The sequence below is a fragment of the Scaptodrosophila lebanonensis genome, unplaced genomic scaffold, assembly GCF_003285725.1.
Source record: "Scaptodrosophila lebanonensis strain 11010-0011.00,11010-0021.00 unplaced genomic scaffold, SlebRS2 tig00000098-arrow-pilon, whole genome shotgun sequence".
Classification (NCBI taxonomy): Eukaryota; Metazoa; Arthropoda; class Insecta; order Diptera; family Drosophilidae; genus Scaptodrosophila; species Scaptodrosophila lebanonensis.
Window position 1 is genome coordinate 7,387 of NW_022060568.1, and position 24,078 is coordinate 31,464.

Here is a 24,078-nt window from a genome sequence, read left to right on the forward strand (position 1 = left end):
AAATGGAAATTGAATACCTATAATATTAATAAAATATATAGAATAGAAAGTTTTAAAAGCTCGGAAAGGACTTTGGTGGAAAAAAGGAACAGCATTTATAATATAACCAATGAATAAATACGATTTATTAGAAAATAATATACATAGCTAATTTTATAAATAAGGCAGAAGAATAAGACGGCAAATCGATGGATAAAGCGCTGAAAATGGAGAATAAACTTCGTTTATTTCCTGAATGTCAGAGAAATTGATTTCGTCCAGTTGCGTGAGTTCGACGACAGTTTCTATCAGAATATGGAAATATTTGTAAACAGACTTAAGGTTTTTGTTATTAAAAGCCAATATCTATTAGTATTGTGTAATAAGTATATGAGATGTGGTCTATGATAAATGAATATATACTTATTTATTATAAGCCCTAGAACTATTGAAGGTATTCTCGTCACCACTTGCTGTTGATTGAAATAATTGTTTGCCCGGCCAATGGCATTCAATTCACAGTTTATGAGTAGGAAGTATCTTTTGTCGTGTTGGCAGATACTTCGCTAAGCAATTTTTAAGTCAATGTATGTATATACATAGATATATGTATGTAGCATTCAAACACCACCATATCGAACTGAAAAACCATAAACTTTTTCATGTTCTTTGCTTGCGGCGTATTTTGGCAAAGAAATAATTTGTTATATTTTGCATTTTTGCCGCTGTGCCTTTTCATCAAACCCTCGCTATCCTTCTCCTCGCCCCGCTGGCTTTAACCTTAACAACAAATATGACGATTATGTCATCAGCCATGGCCAACATCATTACCAACCAACCAACAGGAGCCAGAGAAGCAGCGGCGACGGAGTTGTTTCCCACTTGACTTCCGGCTGAAGGGACTTTTGCCATATTGTGTGAAAATTGTTGGCGTTCTGCTCGCATCCCTTACCCGCCACCACCTCCACCATTAATAGGAACAGAATTGACGTCCGTGGGTCGCCCAGACAGGGGACTCGGGTTTATTTTATGATTAAAATGTTCGTCATTATCCGTTTGGAAAAATGTTACAAATTGTGTTTGTGCCTCGAGCCATGTAACACTCGTCTGGCAATTGTAGTGTACGTGTGCGTGTGTGTGTGTGTGGGCGAGGTGCACTCTGCTTTCTACCCTAGACTTAGTGTTAATTGTTTAAAAGTTTGCCGATTTCAGAGCGCATTCGAGCAGAATGTGTTGTCTTATGTTATTGCATTTTGTATATCCTGAAGACATCCGCCTTTTTTGAAAAGTGTATATGGTATATGCTAGCGGAGAAAGCAAATACTCGTAGATCGAAACATGTATTCTTTCTATTTAAGGGTGCGTTTGTCTGCAGAATGTGTTTTAGTTAGAGTATAAGTTGAGAAGCGTAACCATCTGCTGTTCCATAGTCTTCTTGAGGTCATTGATGAAGTCGGCAGTGCCGGTGACCTCATCGATATCGTCAATGTTATAGAAATCGAGGATTATGGCCAAGTCATCGCATAAATGCGACACAATACGCGCATATTGATTGTGGTAGACGCGAGCTTGTTCGGGCTCTGTCGGCACCTGTCCGGGCTGCAAGCCAAAGCCGATACTTATGGCTGCCAACTGCTCATGATATTTCACCACCAGTCTGGTCGACACCTCTTTATATTCATCCTCCATATACTGAAGGAACTGCTGGCATTCCGCTACGTGGGCCTGCAATTTGTTTAGCGATAATTTTGTAATATCGTCTAGCTGGGCCTCAAACAACACCCGGAACATTTCGGGTCCGCGATAGTTAGCCTGTGCCAGCATATGGCAGAGTTGGAAACACAAAACGGCGCCGGCCGGTGAAGAACCAACTGAGAATTACAAAAATATGACAAACATGGGTTAGCAGTCATTGCAGTTGAAGTGATTGTCTAAAATTATTTTTGTACCCACATATTGCCGGAACCTGTGCTGGCTGATCCGGTGGCGGTCCCACAGCTCCCAACATTTCGCCTTCATCCATGTCAGTGGCAGCATTACCCTCGTCGAGCTGAGCAGCGTTGACTGTACGGACACCATCGGCATTGCCATCGTTTGCAGCAGCGCCATTGTTGCCAACATCGCTGCTGTTGTTGGCAATCCTCTCAAAGAAGGCATCGCGTAAAATCAAGGCCAAGCGGGAGGCAGTTTCCATCAGCGATTCACAGAAGCTATCGTTAGCAGCTGAGTCCGGATCAACGCCATTACTGCCAGCAGCATTAGCAGCTGCGTCCTCAAAAGCCCCATTATCGTCATTATAATAAGGCGCGTTTGCCAACGCAGCAGAAGCTGCGATTTCATTGGCATTAGAAGCCAAGTTTATGTTCACACCAAAAGCGCCGTCCTCATTGGCATCAATATCGATGTCGTCGAAAGTACTACAATGTGTTCCCATATCGAAACCAGACGATAAATCGTCAAAAGCAAGCGACGGTGTCTTGCGGACGGCGCCTAAGGCCTTCGAGTTTGCGCCTAAATGGGGACTAGATACTACGTCTTCGTAAGCAGCAGGAGGTGTATCTGCAAACATAACAGAACCTGCTTCTTCAAAATCATCATGATCTGCGTCTGAAGAGAAATCAGATCCGATGCCTGCATAAGCACGAGGTGTGCCTGCATTTCCAGAAGCTACGCCTTCCATAGCAGCATAATCTGCGCCTAAATTGGCATCATATTCCTCGCCTGCATTAGCACGAGGAGCTGCGTCTATTTCGGCAGCAGAAGGTGCGCCTCCATCAGCAGCAGAGGCTGAACTTTCATCGACACCAAACACAGCGTCTATATTGATATCAGATGAGTCTCCATGAGCGCTAGAATCTAAAGAACCAGATGCTGCACCTCCTTTGTCATCGAAAGCTGCAGCAGAAAACGCGTCTAATTTGGCAAGTCCTTCATCTTCGGCTTTGGCGTCGCCATCAGATAGAGCGCCTAACAAAATAAATGTCCACATAAAGTCATATGTATACACACATACATATGTATACATCATACATATGTATGTATATAGGTAAGTCCAAAATATTTCGAAAATTAAGTAAATATTTTCTTAAGAGTTGGATAAGGCACCCGCCACGTTCGAAATGCAAGCAAATAACGCCTTTCACATAATAATGATGGCTTACATTTAACGTTTAAATTGAATTATAATCGTATGCCTACGGCTTGAAGCGGATGTTTTAAGATTAACATTTTCCATACCTTGGTTGGATTGGAAGTCTGCAGACATTTTCTTTTTTTTTTTCTTTCTTCGCCAATAGATAATCTTCCAGGAGCGTTCGGGCACACGTCTAGCTGTCTCAGGCAGTGAAAACAAAATGGCAGAGCTCATATTAGGATGGCGGGTACGTTGATTAATTGATGTTATCGAATTATAGAATATGAAACGATATGTGATATGTGCGCCTTGTAAAAAAACATTGTTCGTTGCCAGCGTTCCTGAAAAACTGGTGTCGGGTTTTTTGGTAACACTACACTGCACAGTGGAGTGCGACGTCGATATTGGAAGCAAATAAATGCAAAAACATACATAGGTATGTATGTGTTTTTACTTCAATATAGCGGGCCATCAATTATTGATGCAACTTACATATATTCCATAAACGCTTTTAATGTTTGTGTTCAAGCACTCGTATCCCTACAACATAAATAACACTTACTGCATGATATCGTGTAACGATTTTGATCAAACTACATTACTGCTTAAAATAAACAGTTTGGTTACGATATCATGATCTACAAAGTTGAGAACTGCAACGTGTATGTTCGATCACCCCTGCTGAAAATTCAATCAAATCAGATCTTTGCTTGGCTGCAGCATTTTTCTTATGATCGCTATACTCTCCTTGTTTCAGTCCTTTTTAGTAGCTCAGTAGTAAATTTAAGCAGACTGGCCGATAACTCATAGCTTGTCATTTGTTTTATCTCGCTTAGTAACTTCTTTCCTTAGCAATTAATTAATTTTTTTATTTTACATTAATTTCTAGTCTACTATAAGCTATAGTGTCATACAACTATTTTGTTCCTTCTCAGTGATTCAATACATCAACATTTTATTGATTGTCCATTTGCTTAGTCATCTTTTTTATAATGGCTAAGTCATCTCTCTTCTGCTATAACCTTTAAATATAATTGCTCTGATTCTGTTTTTGTTTCGAAAATATGTCGCATTAGGTGTTTTATGAACTGCTAATTATAGCCAAACAATATAGGGGAAAAAACATCCGCAAATCGTAAATTATAGCTTTAAAAATTCAAACACAGGTCAGTCTTTTACAACATTATCGATTATTAAAAGTTTCTTTTAGCACTCTCTTCACGAGTTGAGCGTTTGGGGACTTGATCAATTTTTCTTTTGTTGAAATAAATTGCAAATTATTCATTATATTTATCATAACTAGTAAACTATCTATATTATTGTTTATATATGCAAACAAATATATAAATATTTGCTTAAAGTTTGAAACTCATATAGGGCTTACTTTGAAAGAACTTAAAACCACATTTACAAATGTACATATATTTTTTAAATTAAACATCATCTACAGTTCATTAACTCATGGCAATATAAATGATCAGCAGCACCATATAGGAACTCATGATTTAGATAAGAGTCAACTATTGTCTATTGTTCAACAAAATAAGAGGCTTCGTCTAAAAGTTACTTTCCACCAACCGCCCACTACCAACAACGTTTGCCTTTGAGGCCGGCCCCCACCCCCCTGTTAGGAAAACTTTCACTCACAAAGCCTTAATGCAATTAATAACTCATTAAATAAATACAAATCAAAGTGCGCGCCATGACTTTCTAGTTGAAAAGGCCGCAAGGGGCCGTGCGCGCAGCTCAATCGAAAAAAAGCCACAGACGTAAAATGTACCAATTAAAAATGCAATTCAAATCTGAATGGTTGGCAAATGAAGCGCATATGAATCTATAACCGTGGCCGAGAGTTAGGACTGCGGCTCCAACCCAAAGCAAAATGAACTCAAAAGCTACAAAGCTAGATTTGTGGGACCAGGAGTGGTGGCAGTTGGTTTTTATACCCTGTACCCAAAGGGTACAAGGGTATATTAGTTTTGTGCGAGTGCACATGGAACACACAGAAGGAGGCTTGGTAGACCCCACAAAGTATATATATTCTTGATCAGCATGACAAGCCGAGTCGATATAGCCATGTCCGTCTGTCCGTCTGTCCGTCTGTCTGTCCGTCTGTCTGTCCGTCTGTCTGTCCGTCTGTCTGTCCGTCTGTCTGTCTGTATGAACGCAAGGATCTCCGAAAGTATAAGAGCTAGAATAACCAAACTTGGTATACAGATTCTCCTGAGACCGAGAAAGGACGAGTTTGTTCATTTTTTCTGATCCACCCCCCCACTCCCCCCCTATTAACGATTTTCTATAACTCCCGTAATTCTTGGAATTTTGAACTAAAATTTGGTAGTCACATTAGGTTAGTAATTATATATCCGTATACCAAGTTTCATTATGAAAGAATGATCGGAAAGAAAGTTATAGCCATATAACCAGGCCCAATGCACACATACATACATATGTACAAGTACACAAACACGATTCTGATGTAAATGTAAATGTATCTATGCATGCATGAAATATTTTATATTTAATTTAGTTAATTAATTAAATTAATTTAGTTAAATAATTAAATTAAATTAATTAATTAATTTAATTAAATTAATTTAATTACTTTTTTGTGGGGTGGTACAGGGTATTTAAGAGTTGAGCCTGCTCGACTTTAGCATTCCTTTCTTGTTTATTATACCCTACCAAATGTGGTTTCTTTAGTTTGGCTTAACAAAATGAAGATAGGAAGTAGGATAGAATTGGATTGGGCTGAAAAGTAAATCAAAAATGTCTAGTGATATTACGAATTATAATTGGAATTAAGTTAAGAAAGCAAATGCAATAGTTAAGTTAGTAACTAATTGTTTTAGTTATTATTTCCCATTAATATTGTCAACAGATTTATTACTCTCTTCACTTCATATAATAAATCGGAACTGGTAAGTACTATTAATACAAGAAGTGGCTCCCCTAACACACTAAGCGAATAGAGAAATATTTGCTGTTTAGAATTTTTGAATGCATTATAATCAAATATATATTTAGATTACATATGACGATAGTGACGATATGACATTGCAATTTGACAATTCTGGAGATCAAGCAGCATTAATGAGAACAGTTCGTTATTTGAAGGAAATTTCATGAAAACTTAAATAATTACTTGATGTTAAAATCTGATTAATACGTATAATTAGACATCTATACATCTCTATATCATAAGTCAACTGGTGTATAATCAGGCCAATAAACGGCTTAAAAGGGTGTTTTGAAAACAACGATGTGCTGACAGATTGACGTTTCTTGTTATTCATTTAATTACATTCACATTTCATAGACAATTTCATGGATAACGTCAAAGTTTTTTGTAGGTTTTTTTATTGCTGCTGCCCCATGTTCCCGCCCCATGTCCACCACTACCTGCTTAGGTTGCCGTTCGCCTCAAGTGTCTTTTTAATTAGCGTTCTGCTCTGTTTTTGTGCGCTTGGCTGGTCCACTCGAACTACGCGCTGACGATGACGATGATGGCTCTGACTATGACTGCAGCGCAAAACACACACACACACAGACGCACACGTTTACATTTGTTATGTATGTATGTATGTATGCACACCCATATATAAGTACGAGCACAGGCAGTTTTACTCGTTAACTCACTCACCGCAGATTCAATTTGTATTTAAACATTTCTCCTCCTTTTTGTAGCCTCCATCATCGACATAGCGAACTAAATATGCATGAAAATGGAACTGCGACTGTGCACACACACACCCACACACCACACACTTGTATGCATATAGGCGCGCTCTCTCTCTCTCTCTCTCGCTCTCTCTAAGTCGCTAGCTGCTTTCACTCTGCCTCTTTAACTTCTCTTTTCCCCACTCGGTTGGTCGTGCGCTCATTCGCTTTTGCGGTTTTTGCCGTTATAATTGTGTGGTTTTTGTTGCTGTTGCTTGTTTTCCGGTTGGCTGGGCCTCGCTGCTATCCTTTTTCCTCCTACACAACATGAATGAGAGACTCCCACCGTCCACCTCGCTCTCCCCCACCAAGCCACAAAGCTGCTGCAGCCCGCCCGTCCCCACAGCTTTACAGTTGCATTTAAGTAAGGGCTGCAGTTTATGAATAAAATGTAAGCACATACATACATACATATACGAGTATACATATGGCACACACATATATACATAAGTATATTTGTATGCAAATTTGTATCTTGCATTTATGTATATATGCATGTATGTACAAACATACGTATATATAAATCAATATCCATATACGTTTGTATGTATATACATATGTATGTATGTATATTGCGACAAATTGATAACGTTTTGTATCATTCACGTCAAGTTGATTTTTGAGCATGACTCAATGCCCACAACGTCGGCGTTTATCGCCAGATGATGATGACGATGATGACGCAGTTGAGGATGACGCTGATGTCATCGTTTCTGAGGTCCTTTGACAGTGCTGTGTGGTATTAACATCGCCTAATATCGATTTAAGCACAACACGGTAAAGTTAGCACGAAATCGTGCTTAGCTTACCTGGATCCCTTAGACCTGATTGACCTTCAGTTATGAAGAGCATCTAGAAATAGTAAGAGGTGGTAAGTGATGCACTTTCCTTTGTTTTCCTTCCTTTCGGTATTTGGCATTTTAAAACAATATCCAGCATACACCTAGCTTTGAATGACCTGCACGTTGGAAAGATTATATTTAACAATGTTCATCCGTTCACCACTCACCTGAGTATCCCAGCTAACAAGCTGATATCTTAAATAATTCTAACCATCTTTACAAGCAGTAGAGATCTTAATGTACACACATGCATCACTATTCTACTTATATAGTTTGTGCGTATTCGTAGTAAAGAATCGTAGAACCTCCTCAAGAGCAAAGAAAAACGCTTTATATATGTAGATAACCAATTTAAAGCAATCCGATCGGACAGCTGTAAGAGAAGGTAATTGACTTGACTTTTTCAATTACACGTCGGGCAAACTCCACGAATATTTATTTATTTGTAATAGCTCTGATAAATGAAAAGTTTAACGTATTCGAAAATTAGTCGTGGCACTCCTTAAAACATTCTAACAATACTTACTATGTAACCAAATCTTTTTACAAATGGGTATCTTCATATATCCAAGCAGTTCGTTGTACTTTTCCTTCTTTAAATGAAAAACGGCATTTGAATTTTGTATCGAAAATTTTATTTCAAATACATAGGTTTCACGAAAAAAAAATTCTTCATAGAGCGGTGCATTTATGTTCACAAAAAAATGTTTGTTGTTGTTGTTGCTGCTATTCGTTTATGTATATTACAGGTAATTAGACTAAGCCTAGATTTATGATTGGGCATAAATTATACACTCGCACATATTGTATATTATCTCATTTGTTATTGCACAAAAGACAAAAAAAAAAACAGTTCTCATATTATTTACACAGACAAGTGGCGGTGGGCGACCTAGATCTGGACCTGGATCGGGACCTGGACCTTCTACATGGGGCAGCCGTGCACGTAACCCACGTTCCGAAAGATAGCCGCTGCGGCGGCGGAAGTCAAGAAGTTGCAAGGATTGCTGGCGGCAGCAGCTGCTGCAGCGGCGGCACTGAAGGTTGTGGGTAGGCCGGAGGGGCAGCAGCCGAGCCCACCGCCACCGCCCCCACTCTCCTGAACCGCAAAGTCCTTCTCCAGTGTGGCCTGATGACGCAGCTGCTCCAGTCGTAGCTGATTCTGACGCTTCCATTTGGTACTAAGAGGAAGAGAGAGCGAAGAATTGTTAGTTTAGGATTCGGGTTTTAAACAAATTTATTAATTTAGTTTCTGCAATCGTCTTTAACCTTTAACAATCTATTCTAATTTTTTGGCTTCCTAGAAACATTCTCTTTTGAACACTTTCTGATTTATTGCTTTACAGCACTGTCGACCCACCCAACACTATCCGAAAAGTTTACCTTCTGACAGCAGCACCTATTCACAGTCATTCCAATTTTGTTTGTCGTGCTGAACACACGTCTTCTCCTTATTTCATTTTATTTGTCAAATTTTAATTATTTTACTGATTTTTTCTTTAATACATTTTATTTTGAATCTTATTACTATGAATTTATTTGACTGCGGTTTTTTGCTCTGTCTAAAAAAATCCTCTCCTGTGTTCTGATTTGGTTCTATTCTAAAGAATTTGAATTTTTTATTGAAACTGGTTTTAGTTTGGTTTAGTTTTGGACTTCTCAATAATACTTTCTTGCAATCCCAGTCGTTGCGAGCGTTGTTCCAGAAGCAGAGTAGAGGTTTCAGCTGCCTCCAAATATGTTTCCTATTCTGGAAATCTTAACATTGTATTTTTTCTTTTAATTTTTTTTTTTTTTAGTATTTGTTGAATATTTAAAATTGCAAAGCGGTATATGTGGTACGCCGTTTATTTATTTACTTTAAAATATGAAAGCCTTGAGCCTGTCATACACCTACCGTCGATTCTGGTACCAGGTCTTCACTTGCGTCTCGGACAGATTGAGCGTCTCGGCGACATCACTGCGATCCGCCACACTCAAATATTTTTGACAGCGGAACTTGCGCTCCAAATAGGCCAACTGGGCATGCGTGAAGGCGGTGCGACGTCGACGCGGCTTCCGCCCGCTCTTGCTCAGCTGCAGTTTGTGCTCCGCATAGCTGCCACTGCCAGTTAGATTGTTGTTGCTGGTGCTATTGTGGCTGTGGCTGTGGCTGTTGTTGCCGTTGACGCCGCCTGCTGCCGCAGCAAGAAGGCCGGCGGCCACACCAGCAGCCGCTGCTGCCGCTGAAAGTCCCGGCGTACCCGTGCCACAGGACTCCACGCTGGACTCGTTGTGATTATAGTGATGGGACAACAGCTCCTGCTGACAGCCATTGGAGTCGGGTGTGGAGCGATCCTCAATGTCTATGTCCGAGTCATCGTTCGAGAGCTCGATCTCTGTAACGTAAAGAACAATTAAACAGCAATCCTAATATTCAAAAGTTTTTATCACATCTGAGATATAGGTATTGCGAACAGTAGTATGCCCAGAAAAAGTTCCACCGATGTGTTGTAAGCGTTTTTATATTAAGCAATAAGAAGAAGAGCGGACCTGCTAGGAACGTACAATGGAGACCAATTGTTAACGTTAATTTATAATAATAATCCAAACCGATTGATGAGAAGTTTGAAATAGAAGTAGAAAGCTACATTTAAATTACGAGCACGAAGCATCGCTTCTGTGGCTCTGAAATTCTGGGCAGCATTAAAAATCCTTAGCAATGGAAGAGACAATAAAATAAACTCGTGTTCATTGAAATTGAAATCGGACAAAGGCAGACATAATAGCCATAGATATAATCTATCAAAACAAATACATATTATATTTTTATTCAACAAATTTAAGATCAGCTGCCAGCAAACAGACCCTAAATACACCTAATTCTGTTTTTACACGGTCTTTTTTCACACGGTTTTGATTTAACACGGTTTGAAAATTAAAAATTTTATATATTTTTTATTTTTATTCCACTTAGCACAATTCATAGTTACATATGGTCAATGTTTTTTTACGCGACTTTTTCTGGCACCAATCTACCGTGTAAAAACAGAATTAGCTGTATTTCAATTCAATAAAAATTTGGATTCGGTGAATATATATAACAATTGAGTTATACAAATATGAGGAATGATTGGATCAATTGGTCATATAACAACCACAACGATCTAAACATTATAGTACTATGCGGCAACTTCTTAAAGATTGGTGACCCCGAAGCATATCAATTGCACTGATAGATAGATATATTTCAATGCGTATAGTAGTGTGGATTTTGATTGATTAGATCACTTTATAATGCCACAACCAAACGTCTTTCAAACGTATTTAGCGATTCATATGCTTATTCAATAACTTAAAGATTTGTGGCCCCAAAGCGTTCCAAAGCTAACCATAAGCATAGATAGTATATTTGCATGTAAATGGTAGTTTGGATTAAGAAAATAGAGACGGATTGGATCACTTTATAATGCAACAGCTATAGATCTATCAAAGCTCTTCAGCGGTGCCTTCGCCATTCATATGCGCATTCAATAACCTAAAGATTGGTGGCCCCGAAGCATAGAGTTGTGCAATATTTTTTGTGGGTAGTTTGGGTAAGTAAGTACTATAAAATGGACTTTAAGTGGAATTGGTGATTGGTGGTGCCTCTTGGCTTGGGTCCTGTGTAGTTGCCCTTTACTCGGCTTTGTGGCTGCGCGTGCAGGCACTTTAAGGCCAATGGCAACATCAGGGATTGCAAAGTGCGCGCTTCCTGTTGGCTCTCTCTCTCGTTCGCTCTCTTCCCCCCTCAACTATGCTCATTATTGTCCTGCGGCGGTGCTCGTGTTAACGCTTAAGAATGGAAGTTATTTTTATAATGGACCAAAGACAATCCAGGCAGACACTGAGAGTGCGCCTTTAAGTGGGCGTTGGTCCATTAACGAGACACACACAGACAGGGAAAAGCACACACACAAACACAAACACATACAGACGCATCTGAATCTCAGTGCAGATATAATTTGACGAGTTCCAACAATCGAAAACATGTTATTTATATCCTTCGAGCAGACACACACACTCACACACTCCCACATCTGCATATACATAGAATGTGTGGCTATATACATACATACTTCTTCACATATCCAGCCACGGGGCACTGCGGGACTGCCTGATTATATTCACGTGTCGTCTCGAGTCGCGCCCTCAATTGTTTCCTATTGGAATTTGTTGATTTCCTCTTTGGCTTTCGCCTTAACCCTCAACCACCGACGGCAGCCACAGGCTAACCCAACGCTCCGGGAGCTCACGTGTGTCCGCGCAGCGAGAGACAAGCCAGAGCTTTCTCATCCACATACTCGTATGTATAGTATGTTGTTTTTTTTTTTGTATTTGTATTTGTGGCGGAAATTATTTTTATATATTTTAACCCCAAATTGTTTGCCTGTTTGGTTTATATTTTTATGAGCATCTGCCCAGACACACACCCATCCATATGTTGATTCAATTACGAGTGGGCGAATGTGTAGGAAGCATCGTTTAAGTGACTGCCTGCCTGGCTGACTAACTGATTGACTGGCTGACTGACAGACTGGCAGACTGACTGATTGACGAACAGCCGGACTGACTGGAGTCGAGTGACTTCCTTTTTAGCCGAAAAGTCACGTCGTATCAATTTGCAGCACAATTGCCATTTAATAGGCACTTGAGGTGCGCGCGCTGTGAGATACAAAAAGATTCCCTTTTTTGCCAGACTCTACTCGAGAGCCAAGCTAGACGAAGTTCAAGTGCATATTATGATTATTAAAGATCTACCATTTGATAGAAATTAAAATAAAACAACAATAAAGTTTAGGAAAAATCGTTTTGCCTCATTTTAATTTAGCACTTTAGATCGTTCCCTTTCAAAACCAAGATTTACATATGCATCCAGATGTTAGTATGACTATTCGACAAAATCAGAAATTAGTAATATAACTGGTTTGTTTGCTATAAAGGTACGGCAATGGAGCCTTCTTTTCTGTCTAAGTAGAACTTTATTCAGAATTAAATTTGAGAAAATTATATAAAACTGATTTCCAGCAATGCTATATTCATTATTTAGTTTAATTATGTGCATATATTACTAAGTAAGTTATTAAGCTGACTTTAAGCCAACTATTTAGCATTTAACATTTTAAAAGACACACCACGTGTGTTGGTTGATTTTTATTCGAACCTTCCAAATCCTCAATTTAAATATTTACAAGCAAATTCGACTTTGTAGCTTCCTTGCTGAAATTCTAGATGAAATCAGTTTATTGTTATGGGAAATGGTGTAAAGCTTAACTTGTAATAATCAAGCTCCTTCAGGCTATAATCTGAACCACTCAGAAATCGTTGAACACAAATTGTTATTACTTTTCAGTGCTGTTTAAGTCGTAGCAAAAATATGAAGCAAGTGCATTAATATGTACTTATGAAATATTTATGGATAAACGATTAAAATAATAGGTTTCTTAAAACAAATTCTTAGCAATTTCGTTAATTTTAAAACAAAATTTCAATTAAACGCAAATCAACAAAAAGCGCCACAAAGTATGCAACGAGCTGCTCAAAATGCTCATCCGTGACTATCTCTACATGCATGGGTGTGTGTTTATGTAAGCGCGTGTGTGTGTGTGGATGTGGATGTGTGTTTCTTCTAATTGCTTTTGCCGGCTACTATTCCCATTGCTTTTAAGCTGCACATTTCTCAATTGTTTCGCATTACTTGCAACGCTGCGGCCAATTAGCGCCCACTTCACATGCAAGCACTCACCCCCCCACCGAACCCATCCCCCACCCCCACCATCAACCCCACCATCAGCCTGCTGCCGCTGTTGTTGTTGTTGTTGTTGTTGTTGTCAAACCACTAACAACCGCTAACAACCGCTAGCCGCAGGCATTTAAATCTCACACCTATACAGTCAAAACTTTTAGCATCAAAAATGTGTGAATGAAATGAAGGCGCACGGCTGTGGGCGTGGCACTGGCAGTGGCAGGACTGAGCCAGCCAAATAAGCAAACGAACAAACGCTTAGGGCAATAATTTAATTTTACATTGTCATCAGCCCTTGCTGTTGTTGTTGCTTTAACTCGCGCTCAAGCAATTTGTCACGTACAAACACTTTGATTGTTTAGCTCGACAGCAATAACAACAATTACACCCACACACACACACACACACACACATCATAAATCATACATGTTTATGTGTATGTTGTAGAAAAGTAAAAACAACGATTGCATATGCTCTAGACAAGGCACACGGTGGAACAAAAGCTCAAGAAAACAGTAAGAGCTATCCTGAAATTTATGTGCGATTTATTTATATTTATATTACAGATATATGTATGTATTTCTAATTAACAATAATGGCACTAGACCCAACTTTTGAAACCCATGTACCCATGTACCCTACAAAAATATTTATTGACATTGCTCTTCAGTACAATTGATCAATCTTCATAGGGAGCAATGGATCATCGAATTAAGGTAGAATAGTCCTATTCTTTGGGACACATTCGCACAAATAAGACAGCAGTCCGATTATATATAGTATTATACCTATTACTTTTTTAGAGAAAATCAGAGCTCTACAATAATAACGAAAGCATCCAACTGAATGTCAGCTCCACGTTGTCCATTTTAAGATATAGTACAAGGACTAAGTATGCAACGAGCTGACGACAAGCACATAACTGATGAGCCAGCACGTACTCCAAGACACTTTATCCTTCCATCTGTTCCGATACCAGAGAAGCTATATACTCTAAATCTACCACGGGGATAAATATCTTCCAAAAAATGCTGGTATACGATAACGTTGATCAACCGATTTGGCAATATTTGTGTACATTTGTGTATTTGCCTTCTTCTAGTTGATCGAATGAAAGAATAATCAAAAACTAAAACTACAAAGTCTTCCTTTTTTAATAATAATTGAAGTTGTATTTACATACTTCATACATATATATATATGTATATACATATTATATATATATTATACAGCACTAAGCAAAAGCAAAAGCGATTGTAAAAGATCCTTCTAATGTGTTCCAATGCGCGACAATTCTTTACAAAAAGATATCCACAATATCTATGTCTTTACTTATAAATAATAAGTTATCATTCAGTTCTCATTATCAATAATTGTTTTTCAATTTCTGCAACCATTGACTTCGTTCCAAGTTGATTTGCGAACATAAATAATTGCTATTTTTCTGATTCAAGTTTCAGCATCCTAGCTTTTCACATCGGTTTCCACGTCAGCCCTTAGTTCGTCCACTGCGATTACAGTTTCGTACCACTGTGGTGCGGCTCTATTACGAATGTGAATCTTTGTCTGCCTTGTATGGCCTCAGGTGCTCGCTCACATGGGCTGTGCATTTGCACATATATGCTCGTGAATAAAAGGATCTGTAGATGTGTGAGGACATCTTTCTAATTATGCATGACATTAAATAAAGTTTAGCCCAACAATTCAACTATTTAGAGGCTAATTGCTTCTAGTTAACCACCAAGTGAAAGTTTTTCAACTCAACTCTGTATGTGTGCGTGTGAGTATAGTATGTGTGTACATATAAGTGGAACTGAACAGTTCTCTCAATCCAAAGCACAAAAACTCCAGGAACATTCCATGATACTAAGCATGTGGCAATAAGGGAGCTATATTGATGAAGCAAGGGAGGATTTGTGTATCTTTTCGTATTAAACGTAAATGTAAGACATTTTTTATAAGTGATTAAAAATGAAATGAAATGTAAATTGTGGGTCGCGTATAATACTTATTATTCAACAACAATCAACTCGGACAGCCTTATATTGTGGGGGGTGCTTGTTGGTATTTTGAAAATGAAATCGAAGAGAGTATTTACTTTAGAAAACCTGAAAAGAAACTAACAAATAATTGTGTGTAATTCGAAAGTTTTATCCAAGGAACGTTAGAAAAACTTGAGATAATTTGATGGAAAATAATAGAAAAAGAACACGTTTTGAAAACGATTTATATATTAATTATCGTAAAGAAGGGCTCAGCTGCCGCAAACTGAGCGGCAGGTGACACTTCATAGGTCCGCATTTAGTGTTTTTCTAGTTGTTTTGCTACGAGAAACAGTGGAAAGCGTATCAGTTCGCCAATATTAAATATAATATAGATACATATGTATTTCAACATTGAAAAATTTGTGCATAAAAGATTAGAACAACTGCTATATAAACAATACTCTTCATTGTGTCAAGAATGAGTAGAGGGGAGTCGTTTGAGTCGTCGAGAAGACAGTGCACACTTATAGGAGAAGTTATTCTTATTTTAAGTTCTCATATATATTGTTTGATTAATGTAATCACTTGTATGTAACAAAATGAATACATGCATCCTAGATACAGACCCTGACTATTGTATAGCTCAAAATTTAAGTGGAAACATAGAATGCTAAGTTGAATGCACATGGATTTCCGATTTTATTTCATTCAGCACATTCCCTCATTAACAAATGTTTAATAACTTTCTTTTCATCTAAATATTTTAATAAATTTCCACGTTGCTGAAGTTTCAATTTGTAAATAATTAGTTTGAACAATAATTAGTTTAGACAATCGAAATCAAATTTTGTTGACGGAAGTTTAGATGATATTTCGTTCAATAATTTCACAGCTGCCGTTCACGGAATCCATAGACCACTAGTGAAACCATTGGAAATCAAAATCAAAGCAATTCGATATCAAACTTTAGGGATTGTCCAACATTTGGTGACACAGTGAATACTGTGTTACAAAATCTATTTTTAGAGCTACTTTTAAAACTATATAATCGAAAGTCATTGTGGCTTACATACCTGAATCTGTTTGTCGGCGATTTATTAGATCTCCAAGTAAGTCACGAATTAAAAATGATTTTGAGCTTTGCATGCTTGTGTCAATATTTAAACCTTAAATGTACAACTGTTTGCCTTTTCAATGAAATAACTTCCTCTGTAGTTCTCGTCGAATTTCAATAGATTTATTTATAATTCTTTATGGGGCATATTTTGTTAAATTTTTGCGGTTTAGACATAATTGAATGATTGTTTATGTTTATGTTTTTGTGAGAAACTCACAATTCACAAATGCAGAAAGAAAAAAAATGGGTTTGATCCTGGCTGGAGCCGGCGGCAATTCCAATAGAATGATGAGGATTTCTCTTTTATATGCTCATGAAGAGATTTAGTTTGGGATTTGTTTAATTGAATTGTCGCGAATTGGCGGACAGCTGAACCGTTAAGCGCGAAGTCAAATGAACAACTGAAATGCGAACATTTATTAATCCTTTTAACGAATACGCGAGCGCAGCAAAAAACTGACAAGCACGCACACACACACACACATACACATACACATACACATACACACACATACATGTATGCGCTTGTGGTAGAAGGAGCAGCACAAGCCGAAAAAAAGTGAATTACGAGATTTGTTGCTGTAAACGGGACAGTTTAGTATGCACAGCAGCGGTCTGCGTCGTAGTCGTCGTCATCGTCATCAGCGGCAGAGCCAGAACCAAAACCAGAATCAGAAACAGAGGCTGTGGTGGTGGTGGATGTGGCGGCTGTGGTAGCGGTGACGTTAACATGCCATTTAACCGTTATTAAATAAGTTCAACGCCATCTCGCTCGCACACAGGCAAAAAGCAAAGCTTCCGTTGCCGCTTAACGTTAGCCATTTTGTTTTCATGGCTCGCAGACACACACACACAACATATGCCATCTCGCTCAGCATTGGACCGACACCCACGCGAGCAGGGTTGCCGTTCGCTCATTGGTCGACAGTCACAACAACCCCCTGTGGCCTTTTGTTGTTGCTGCTATCCTCGCTGCTGCTCAGGTAGCAAGGTGCGCTGAGCTCGAAACAAGGATATCCTCGCATTTGAATTTGTAACACTGCTCGAAATGCTTGTTCGCTCGTTCGTGGTCCGCTCATCGCGTTGCAACGCCGCCGGAACGTCAACCCGGTCCATATCCTTGCAGTTGTTGCTTTAGCCGACGGATAAATCGACATAATAGTGAGTTTAATGCTGTGCTAATTTTTTTTATTCATCGCTGGTTCGCTATACTGTCTTCGCATCAGTAGTAAGGTAAAAAAATATATACATTATATATGTAAAAAATATTAATCAGTTAAGGTTTCGGTAGTACCATAAATGTTTAGAATAAGGATTAAACACTTGAAATGTTTGACCACAATTTGTATTCTAGTGTTCCGAAAGTTACAGCTCAATCTATGTTGCTATATTGGATGGAAAGGCAAAGTTTCCAAAGTTTTCAAAATGGGAAATTAGGTACCCATTCGTAGATCACTCTAGTATCATTGAGATTATTATGAACGTAACTCGGTTTAGGCAATTGAAGCTTGCGTTTGAACACAACTAATCCTGCGGAACCTTTGTTTTTTTATTTAGATGCCATAATTGAATCTTAATTCCTTGGTTCCTACCGGAAAGCGCGAAATAATCTACGCACCAATCGGACTTTTTTTAAATTAGCTATAATATTATAATACAAGTAGTACTAAAAATATTTTTAAAGAAGAAAATGAACATTGAGTCGATAGAAAAGAAGCAGTTGTTTTACAAAAAAAAATATATATATATACATATATATTTGTTGCTGCAATATTTCTAGCCTAGTTTGCCATACAGCAAGGCAATTTTCTCAACAATTTTTGAAATAAGTGAAGAAATGAAAACTTCAAGTTATAAAAATGATGTAAAATATGTCTTTATGCGCTTCTTACAATCTATACTATACACACATCTCTAAATATACATATCCGAATTTATAAAATATAAACTAAGCAACGCATCGTTACTTAATTCGTAATTTCAAATTCAGCCCCGACATTGTCTCCGTACCATCTGCATCATTATATACCATCGAATTAAAGTTTGAATAATTTTGAATTTTAGAAATTCTGTTGCAGCTTCAAAACCAGATTGTTACTGATGTCCATTCACAGGAATCGCCTTGATATGAAATTCGTTGAGGGCTGCAATGGTAGCTCCCAGAAGATGTATGGAGCCAGTGATGAGGACATCCAGCTCGTGATTATTGATGGAAAAACGCTCACGAATGGCAGAAAAGGCATCGTACACTGTGGAGTAGACTCGGGAGTTATTGATCTGATTGGTGGCGTTGCACATTTCATCCCAGCTCCTGGCTATGGCGTGGGCGCGCTTCAACTGAACCTCAGCACTGGAGCGGATCATGACCTGATTGGGATTGATGCCCTTGACGGTGGCCACATTGGGCACAAAGCAGATCATGTCGAATGTGCACTTCTCGGAGAGCATTTTCAGCATAGGCATGGGATCCGAATCACCGGTTCGATTAAATATTAGAATTTTCGGATTATTGCTGTAAGCCAAGTCAGACAGTCAGAAAGTACTTTCGAGTTAGTCAGGCGTTCCACGAACCTGTCAGAGGTGCTCTTCCAAAACCAATCGGTGCACACACGCATGCTCTCCTTGGTATGGGCTCCATCCAGATGCAGACGCATGCCCTGAAACTGAACGAGCTGACAGCGACCAGGCCAGTGACAGTTTCGAAGACCTAAGAAGACCTCATCGCACATTCGGGGCTCGTTAATGGGATAACGACGGTGCAGCGTGCTGGGCGTCTGACGTAGCCAGTCATAGGCCAACTGTATGGCCAGCGAGCCGTTTAGACGAATTACTTCATTGAATGTCGGCCAATAGTCCTCATACAGATTGTGCTTAAAGTACTGCTCAAAAGCTGGAACTTCGTGTACAGTGGCCTGAGGGGGAAAAACCGAAAAAGCAATCTATATATTAAATTGTTAATAATGCTAATATATGTACATATGTATATCATAGAGTTAGTCGCACAAAAAAGGTACTGTGGTTACAATAGAAAGATCGTTATATCTTCAAACTAAATCGGTTAATTAAAGCTATATCTACTTTAGAAGCTAATGTTTTCTTACCTTTTATTTTTAAATGTTTTTTATTTAAAAGTTTTTAACAAAGACTTAATACTTGTGCAGGCCTGTTTCCATCTCCGCTTCGATCACAATCGAAAATGTCGAAATCGATGACTATTTGTTATTTTCAATTAAAAACAACAAGAATTTTGTTCTTAAATAGAAGCTTTTATTTCTTAAAAACAAAAAAAACTCCTTTGAGATTTACTTTTCCAAGTTTATTTGTAAAATAGAATGAGTTTGTATGAAAAGATTCGCCTGTTTGTACAAAATATGATCAATTTACTCAACTTGCGAAAACTGGAGACTTCCAATTTCAAGATATTCAATCAAATTGGGAAACGCGAAAAGTCAATTGAAATGAATTACCACTCTTCCACATATGACTCATCACGTATTATTCTAACATACTCGTATAAATAAATTGCTCACCTGTTTCTCAAGAGCCCGATCGCGTATCACTTTCAGACACTCAGGCTGAGTGACATGCGTGTAGACGTGGGAGTATGGCTTGATAATGCCCGCTTTTTGCCAAGCAATCTGTTCCATGGTGTTTCCCAAGAGCTCGGTGTGCTCCAGACCCAGGGAGGTGATGCCCACGGTACGGACATTGCGCAGCACATTTGTACAATCCTGTTCGCCACCAATGCCCACCTCCATCACGGCCACGTCCACATTCTCCTCAACGAACACATGAAAACTGAGAATTGTGAGGAACTTAAAGTACGCGGGCATGTCGGTTTCATTCTCGCGCTTTGCCATCAACCGCTTGTAGACAGGCCAAAAGTAATTCACAAACTTCTGTTTGGCCAGCGGCTCGCCATCGATGCGGATGCGCTCGTTGGTGGCCAGCACATGGGGAGAGCTGAAGAAACCAGTGCGTGCCCCATATTGACGTAATATGGATTCGACTAACGCACAAGTGGAGCCCTGCGATCATTTTTGTGATCATGATCAAGATCAAGTCAAAAAACTTTGTCGCTTATCAGTTGTCGAGGCTCACTCACCTTCCCCTTGGTCCCCGACACATGGATGAATGACAACTGTTCCACGACGTTGAGGGGCAGACCGCTCCGTTCTAGATACTTGACGGTATCCTTAACAGTGTTGATCTTAGGATTTTCAACAGAACGTCTTATGGTTTGCTCATTCGGCTGCAACTTATTTAGCTCTTGTATGGCCGTCTATAAATAATTAGTGAGCTGCTGAACTAAAATGCCGGCCATCGGAAACGAAAAACGCACCTCAAAGGCAGCATTCACCTCACTGTTTTTATCATCGTTGCTGCGTCCCTTGGGATACAATACTAGGTCTTCGAACGGCGATGCGTTTGAAAGTTGTTCCTGGCATATGCGAAACGGCAGCTGAGACAACATTGTGAAGTGGGAGCTACTGCTACTGCTGCTCGAGGCGTGCGTGGGGGTACTGGAAGGTGGTATGGTGACTAAATTCCGAATGTGTTGCTTGATGTCATTCATTCTCAGGAGAAACGCACGTAAACTGGGCTTTGTATTCTTGTGTACTGAATTAAGCAACCGAATTACAGTCATATTTGAGCGTTTCTACCTACAACGATATCGCACTCTGCTCTATGGCTAACGCTCTCACACGCTGTGCGTGCTAGATTTTCTCTATTGCCAATTCTAAATTTACGAAATGGAAGAGAGACAGGGGAGAGAGTATAGATAATTTTATTTTTTTGTTTGTAAAAAGAATAATAGTAACTATATATAAAAAATCAGCTTTTATGCTAATTACTCATTTCATTACTCGCTCCATTGATAAGATAGGCAGCACTATAATATTGTAATACACGCGCAACAGTCACACACACTTTTGCCTTTGCAGTGACCCTAGCTACCATATCTATACACAACACCATGGATCTATTCATTTATAAAACTTCAACTTCTGCTGGGCGACTGTTCAAAAAGATATCAGTACGATAACGGTCGCTTAACCTTTGATAGCTAAGATAAGTGCATGCACATATGATAAAAACGATAAGTACCATCGATAGTTTTGCTGCAAGGTGGCAACTTTCCCAATGTACTCAGACGCAACACATACAAGCACGTGGTGCACGAAAATACATACGCCCACATGCTGAAACGCTACACTACCAACAACAAAATAAACAAACTGTACAAGGTGACGACGGCCCAACACGCTGAGTAGCTAGAAAAATCCAATTAACCCGCTCAGCCATGCCTAAAGAAACTCTAGCCAATTAATAAACATCTGCAAATGTAAATCGAGGTACACGTCGCGTTTTGTTTCCGTCGCCATCGCTAGCTTGCGCTAAGTTTCAATTTCCCCATCTATTATTGCCCGATACTTACAGATATCCGAGCTGATTATGGTAATCAAATTTAATGCCGATTTAAATATAAACATAACAATTTGAGTGTGTTATTGTGGACAGCAATTTTGTGCGTCAGAAAAATAATACACAGCCTCCTACTGGGTAAAAAATACACTAAACACTACAAATTTTCGACAAACGTGCACCACCGCCTAAACAGCTGTGTTTATGGAAGAAGAAGAATGCAAACACATGGATTTGAAATTAGATGCAAAAACAACAATGACTGCTGAGAATATGTTTGGCAGCCAAGTGGTTGATGAATCTGAACTTTCCACAAATAAAAACAGGTATACTAGGTATAATTTTTGTTTTCTGTAGACCCATTATTCAGTTTCCCGCCTTATAGAACCATGCGCTTGGGCCTCTGTGAAGTCTGCGCACGCATCGAAGCGCGCTATTGTTGCCCTAAATGTGAGGTGAAGACCTGCTGTTTAGCCTGCGTACAAATCCACAAGCGCGAACTGAAATGTGACGGAATACGAGATCGTACAAAGTATTTACCACTTCATGAGATGACGGCGCGTGAGTTTATGAGCGACTACTGCTTCCTGGAGGAGTGTACGCGCTTCACCGAGGATCGCAAGCGGGACAAGATCAAGCGCTACACTCGACAACAGGCAATGGTACCGTTGCCACAGCATCGCATGCGTTCGGCAGCTCTAGAGCGTGGTACACGTCTGCATCTGCTTCTACCCAACTTTACGCGGCACAAGCAGAACACAACCTATCTGAACTGGAAGTTAAATCGTTTATACTGGCGCGTCGAATGGGTCTTTTTGAATGCATCTGTGCCCAGCACTGGTGGTGATGACGTTGCACCCGCTCGCTTTGTCGACGCACGGTGCGACGAGCAGCAGACACTAGCAGAGCTCTTACTTAAATATGTGGATCTGGAGCAGGATATGGCGCGGGAGCAGCACAAGCTTTTGTGCTACTACCAGAGTGCCGGCATTGCCAAATTACATGCTCTACTGCGTGCCGAGGGTGTGCGCAACTGCAGTTCACGCTACTATGCTCTGGATATGCAGAAAACGTTACGAGAGAATTTGGCGGGCAAGACCGTCATCGAGTTTCCCACCATACATGTGACGTATGAAGAACAATTGATCGGCTATAACATCATTGACAGTGGTACGTACCATTTCAATATAACACAAAAAAAAAGATTCTCTTTTAGTTACCTATTTGAACCTATTTTCAGATGAAGAGGCCGAGGGAGAAGCAAACGAGGCATCGGAAGCTCCCCAGCCAGGCAAGACAACGTCCAAGCGACAGGTGAAGCACCAAAAGTCAAACAGCTTAGAAGCTAAAAAGGTGAAAACATCGCAATCAATACGAGACATTGCGGAACTAGAAGCCGCATTTGAAAATAACGATATGCCCAGCAGTGGCGCCTCTGACACGAACTCAGATGCCAGTGATGGGGAGGAGGCTAAAAGTGACCATGAAACTGCATTGAAGTTATTTTGAGGCTCACATTTGTATAGTAGAGCCAAACCAAACCTTGTTGGAATCAGGGAATCACAAAGGTGTCAATAAAAAGACAGTTCTGTTGAGTTTTTCAACGATTCGTATAATGGCTATACCTGTGATTTCTGAAATGTCAGCCCTAAGGTCATATACATATAAAAGGATATATGTCACTTGGATATAGTTTTCCAAAATTCCTTTACACTTAGGTACTAGAAATTATTTCAATACTGTAACAAGATGTGTGAAAATTACGATATTTACGATGCTGTTTCTTTATATAGTCAACTACTTTTTATTATAAGAAAATGCGTTTAAATATATTTGAAGGAAAGTTACCACAAAAGTGTAGTAAATTTGTTCACCACCATCATTATATTTCTATATTAATGAATCGGTGCTGATGAGATATAACCATGTAGCCATTGGTTGGGAATTGGCAGGCTCATATCAAAATAATCTTTTTAATGAGTTTAACTGGAAGCAGAATTTTTTATAAAATAATTGTAGGGTCATCTCCTAATATTATTATATGAGAAAAGGTTCAATTTAAAGAAGAATTTTTTAAGTCATATTAGTTTTTCCCCCCATTTTAAGTCTCA

The 24,078-nt window shown here is 39.2% G+C and overlaps 4 protein-coding genes across 6 annotated transcripts; 1 reads left to right on the forward strand and 3 right to left on the reverse strand.

Annotated features, from left to right (window-relative positions):
* Positions 1 to 970: 970 nt before the first annotated feature.
* On the reverse strand, positions 971 to 3,304 carry LOC115627923. The gene is made up of 3 exons (XM_030523817.1): positions 3,217 to 3,304; positions 1,933 to 2,946; positions 971 to 1,850 (listed from the first exon to the last, which is right to left on the reverse strand). Exons 1-3 carry the CDS (start codon positions 3,242 to 3,244, stop codon positions 1,363 to 1,365), a joined length of 1,530 nt encoding a protein of 509 aa, XP_030379677.1. The 5' UTR covers positions 3,245 to 3,304; the 3' UTR covers positions 971 to 1,362.
* Positions 3,305 to 8,599: 5,295 nt separating this feature from the next.
* On the reverse strand, positions 8,600 to 16,569 carry LOC115628010 (homeobox protein B-H1). Its single transcript, XM_030523933.1, has 3 exons — positions 16,497 to 16,569; positions 9,572 to 10,052; positions 8,600 to 8,855 (listed from the first exon to the last, which is right to left on the reverse strand). Exons 1-3 carry the CDS (start codon positions 16,567 to 16,569, stop codon positions 8,600 to 8,602), a joined length of 810 nt encoding a protein of 269 aa, XP_030379793.1.
* Positions 16,570 to 18,394: 1,825 nt separating this feature from the next.
* On the reverse strand, positions 18,395 to 22,020 carry LOC115627892 (putative folylpolyglutamate synthase). Its single transcript, XM_030523784.1, has 6 exons — positions 21,981 to 22,020; positions 20,883 to 21,281; positions 20,646 to 20,822; positions 20,071 to 20,568; positions 19,112 to 19,452; positions 18,395 to 19,052 (listed from the first exon to the last, which is right to left on the reverse strand). The coding sequence occupies exons 2-6, from the start codon at positions 21,186 to 21,188 to the stop codon at positions 18,635 to 18,637; spliced, it is 1,740 nt and encodes a 579-aa protein (XP_030379644.1). The 5' UTR covers positions 21,189 to 21,281; positions 21,981 to 22,020; the 3' UTR covers positions 18,395 to 18,634.
* On the forward strand, positions 21,658 to 24,016 carry LOC115627893 (box C/D snoRNA protein 1). 3 transcript variants are annotated; one of them, XM_030523786.1, is made up of 4 exons: positions 21,658 to 22,000; positions 22,064 to 22,293; positions 22,353 to 23,137; positions 23,208 to 24,016. In XM_030523786.1, the coding sequence occupies exons 2-4, from the start codon at positions 22,172 to 22,174 to the stop codon at positions 23,474 to 23,476; spliced, it is 1,176 nt and encodes a 391-aa protein (XP_030379646.1). In that variant the 5' UTR covers positions 21,658 to 22,000; positions 22,064 to 22,171; the 3' UTR covers positions 23,477 to 24,016. The 3 variants fall into 3 exon arrangements, with proteins under 3 accessions (XP_030379646.1, XP_030379645.1, XP_030379647.1); XM_030523785.1 differs by having other exon boundaries at positions 21,658 to 21,897; positions 21,983 to 22,293; XM_030523787.1 differs by having other exon boundaries at positions 21,658 to 21,897.
* Positions 24,017 to 24,078: the final 62 nt, after the last annotated feature.

Excerpts from the sequence above, each read along its gene's own strand:
- LOC115627923 (XM_030523817.1), bottom strand. The coding sequence starts at position 3,244 with ATGTCTGCAGACTTCCAATCCAACCAAG. Across the intron at positions 2,947-3,216 it reads AGACTTCCAATCCAACCAAG|GCGCTCTATCTGATGGCGAC; the intron begins GTATGGAAAATG and ends TTATTTTGTTAG. Across the intron at positions 1,851-1,932 it reads AGCACAGGTTCCGGCAATAT|TTGGTTCTTCACCGGCCGGC; the intron begins GTGGGTACAAAA and ends TGTAATTCTCAG.
- LOC115628010 (XM_030523933.1), bottom strand. The coding sequence starts at position 16,569 with ATGCAAAGCTCAAAATCATTTTTAATTCGTGACTTACTTGGAGATCTA. Across the intron at positions 10,053-16,496 it reads TCGCCGACAAACAGATTCAG|AGATCGAGCTCTCGAACGAT; the intron begins GTATGTAAGCCA and ends TTTACGTTACAG. Across the intron at positions 8,856-9,571 it reads ACCTGGTACCAGAATCGACG|TACCAAATGGAAGCGTCAGA; the intron begins GTAGGTGTATGA and ends TCTTCCTCTTAG.
- LOC115627892 (XM_030523784.1), bottom strand. The coding sequence starts at position 21,188 with ATGACTGTAATTCGGTTGCTTAATTCAGTACACAAGAATACAAAGCCC. Across the intron at positions 19,453-20,070 it reads ATCGGGCTCTTGAGAAACAG|GCCACTGTACACGAAGTTCC; the intron begins GTGAGCAATTTA and ends TTTCCCCCTCAG. Across the intron at positions 19,053-19,111 it reads TGGAAGAGCACCTCTGACAG|CAATAATCCGAAAATTCTAA; the intron begins GTTCGTGGAACG and ends CTTGGCTTACAG.
- LOC115627893 (XM_030523786.1), top strand. The coding sequence starts at position 22,172 with ATGGAAGAAGAAGAATGCAAACACATGGATTTGAAATTAGATGCAAAA. Across the intron at positions 22,294-22,352 it reads CTTTCCACAAATAAAAACAG|AACCATGCGCTTGGGCCTCT; the intron begins GTATACTAGGTA and ends CCCGCCTTATAG. Across the intron at positions 23,138-23,207 it reads CTATAACATCATTGACAGTG|ATGAAGAGGCCGAGGGAGAA; the intron begins GTACGTACCATT and ends ACCTATTTTCAG.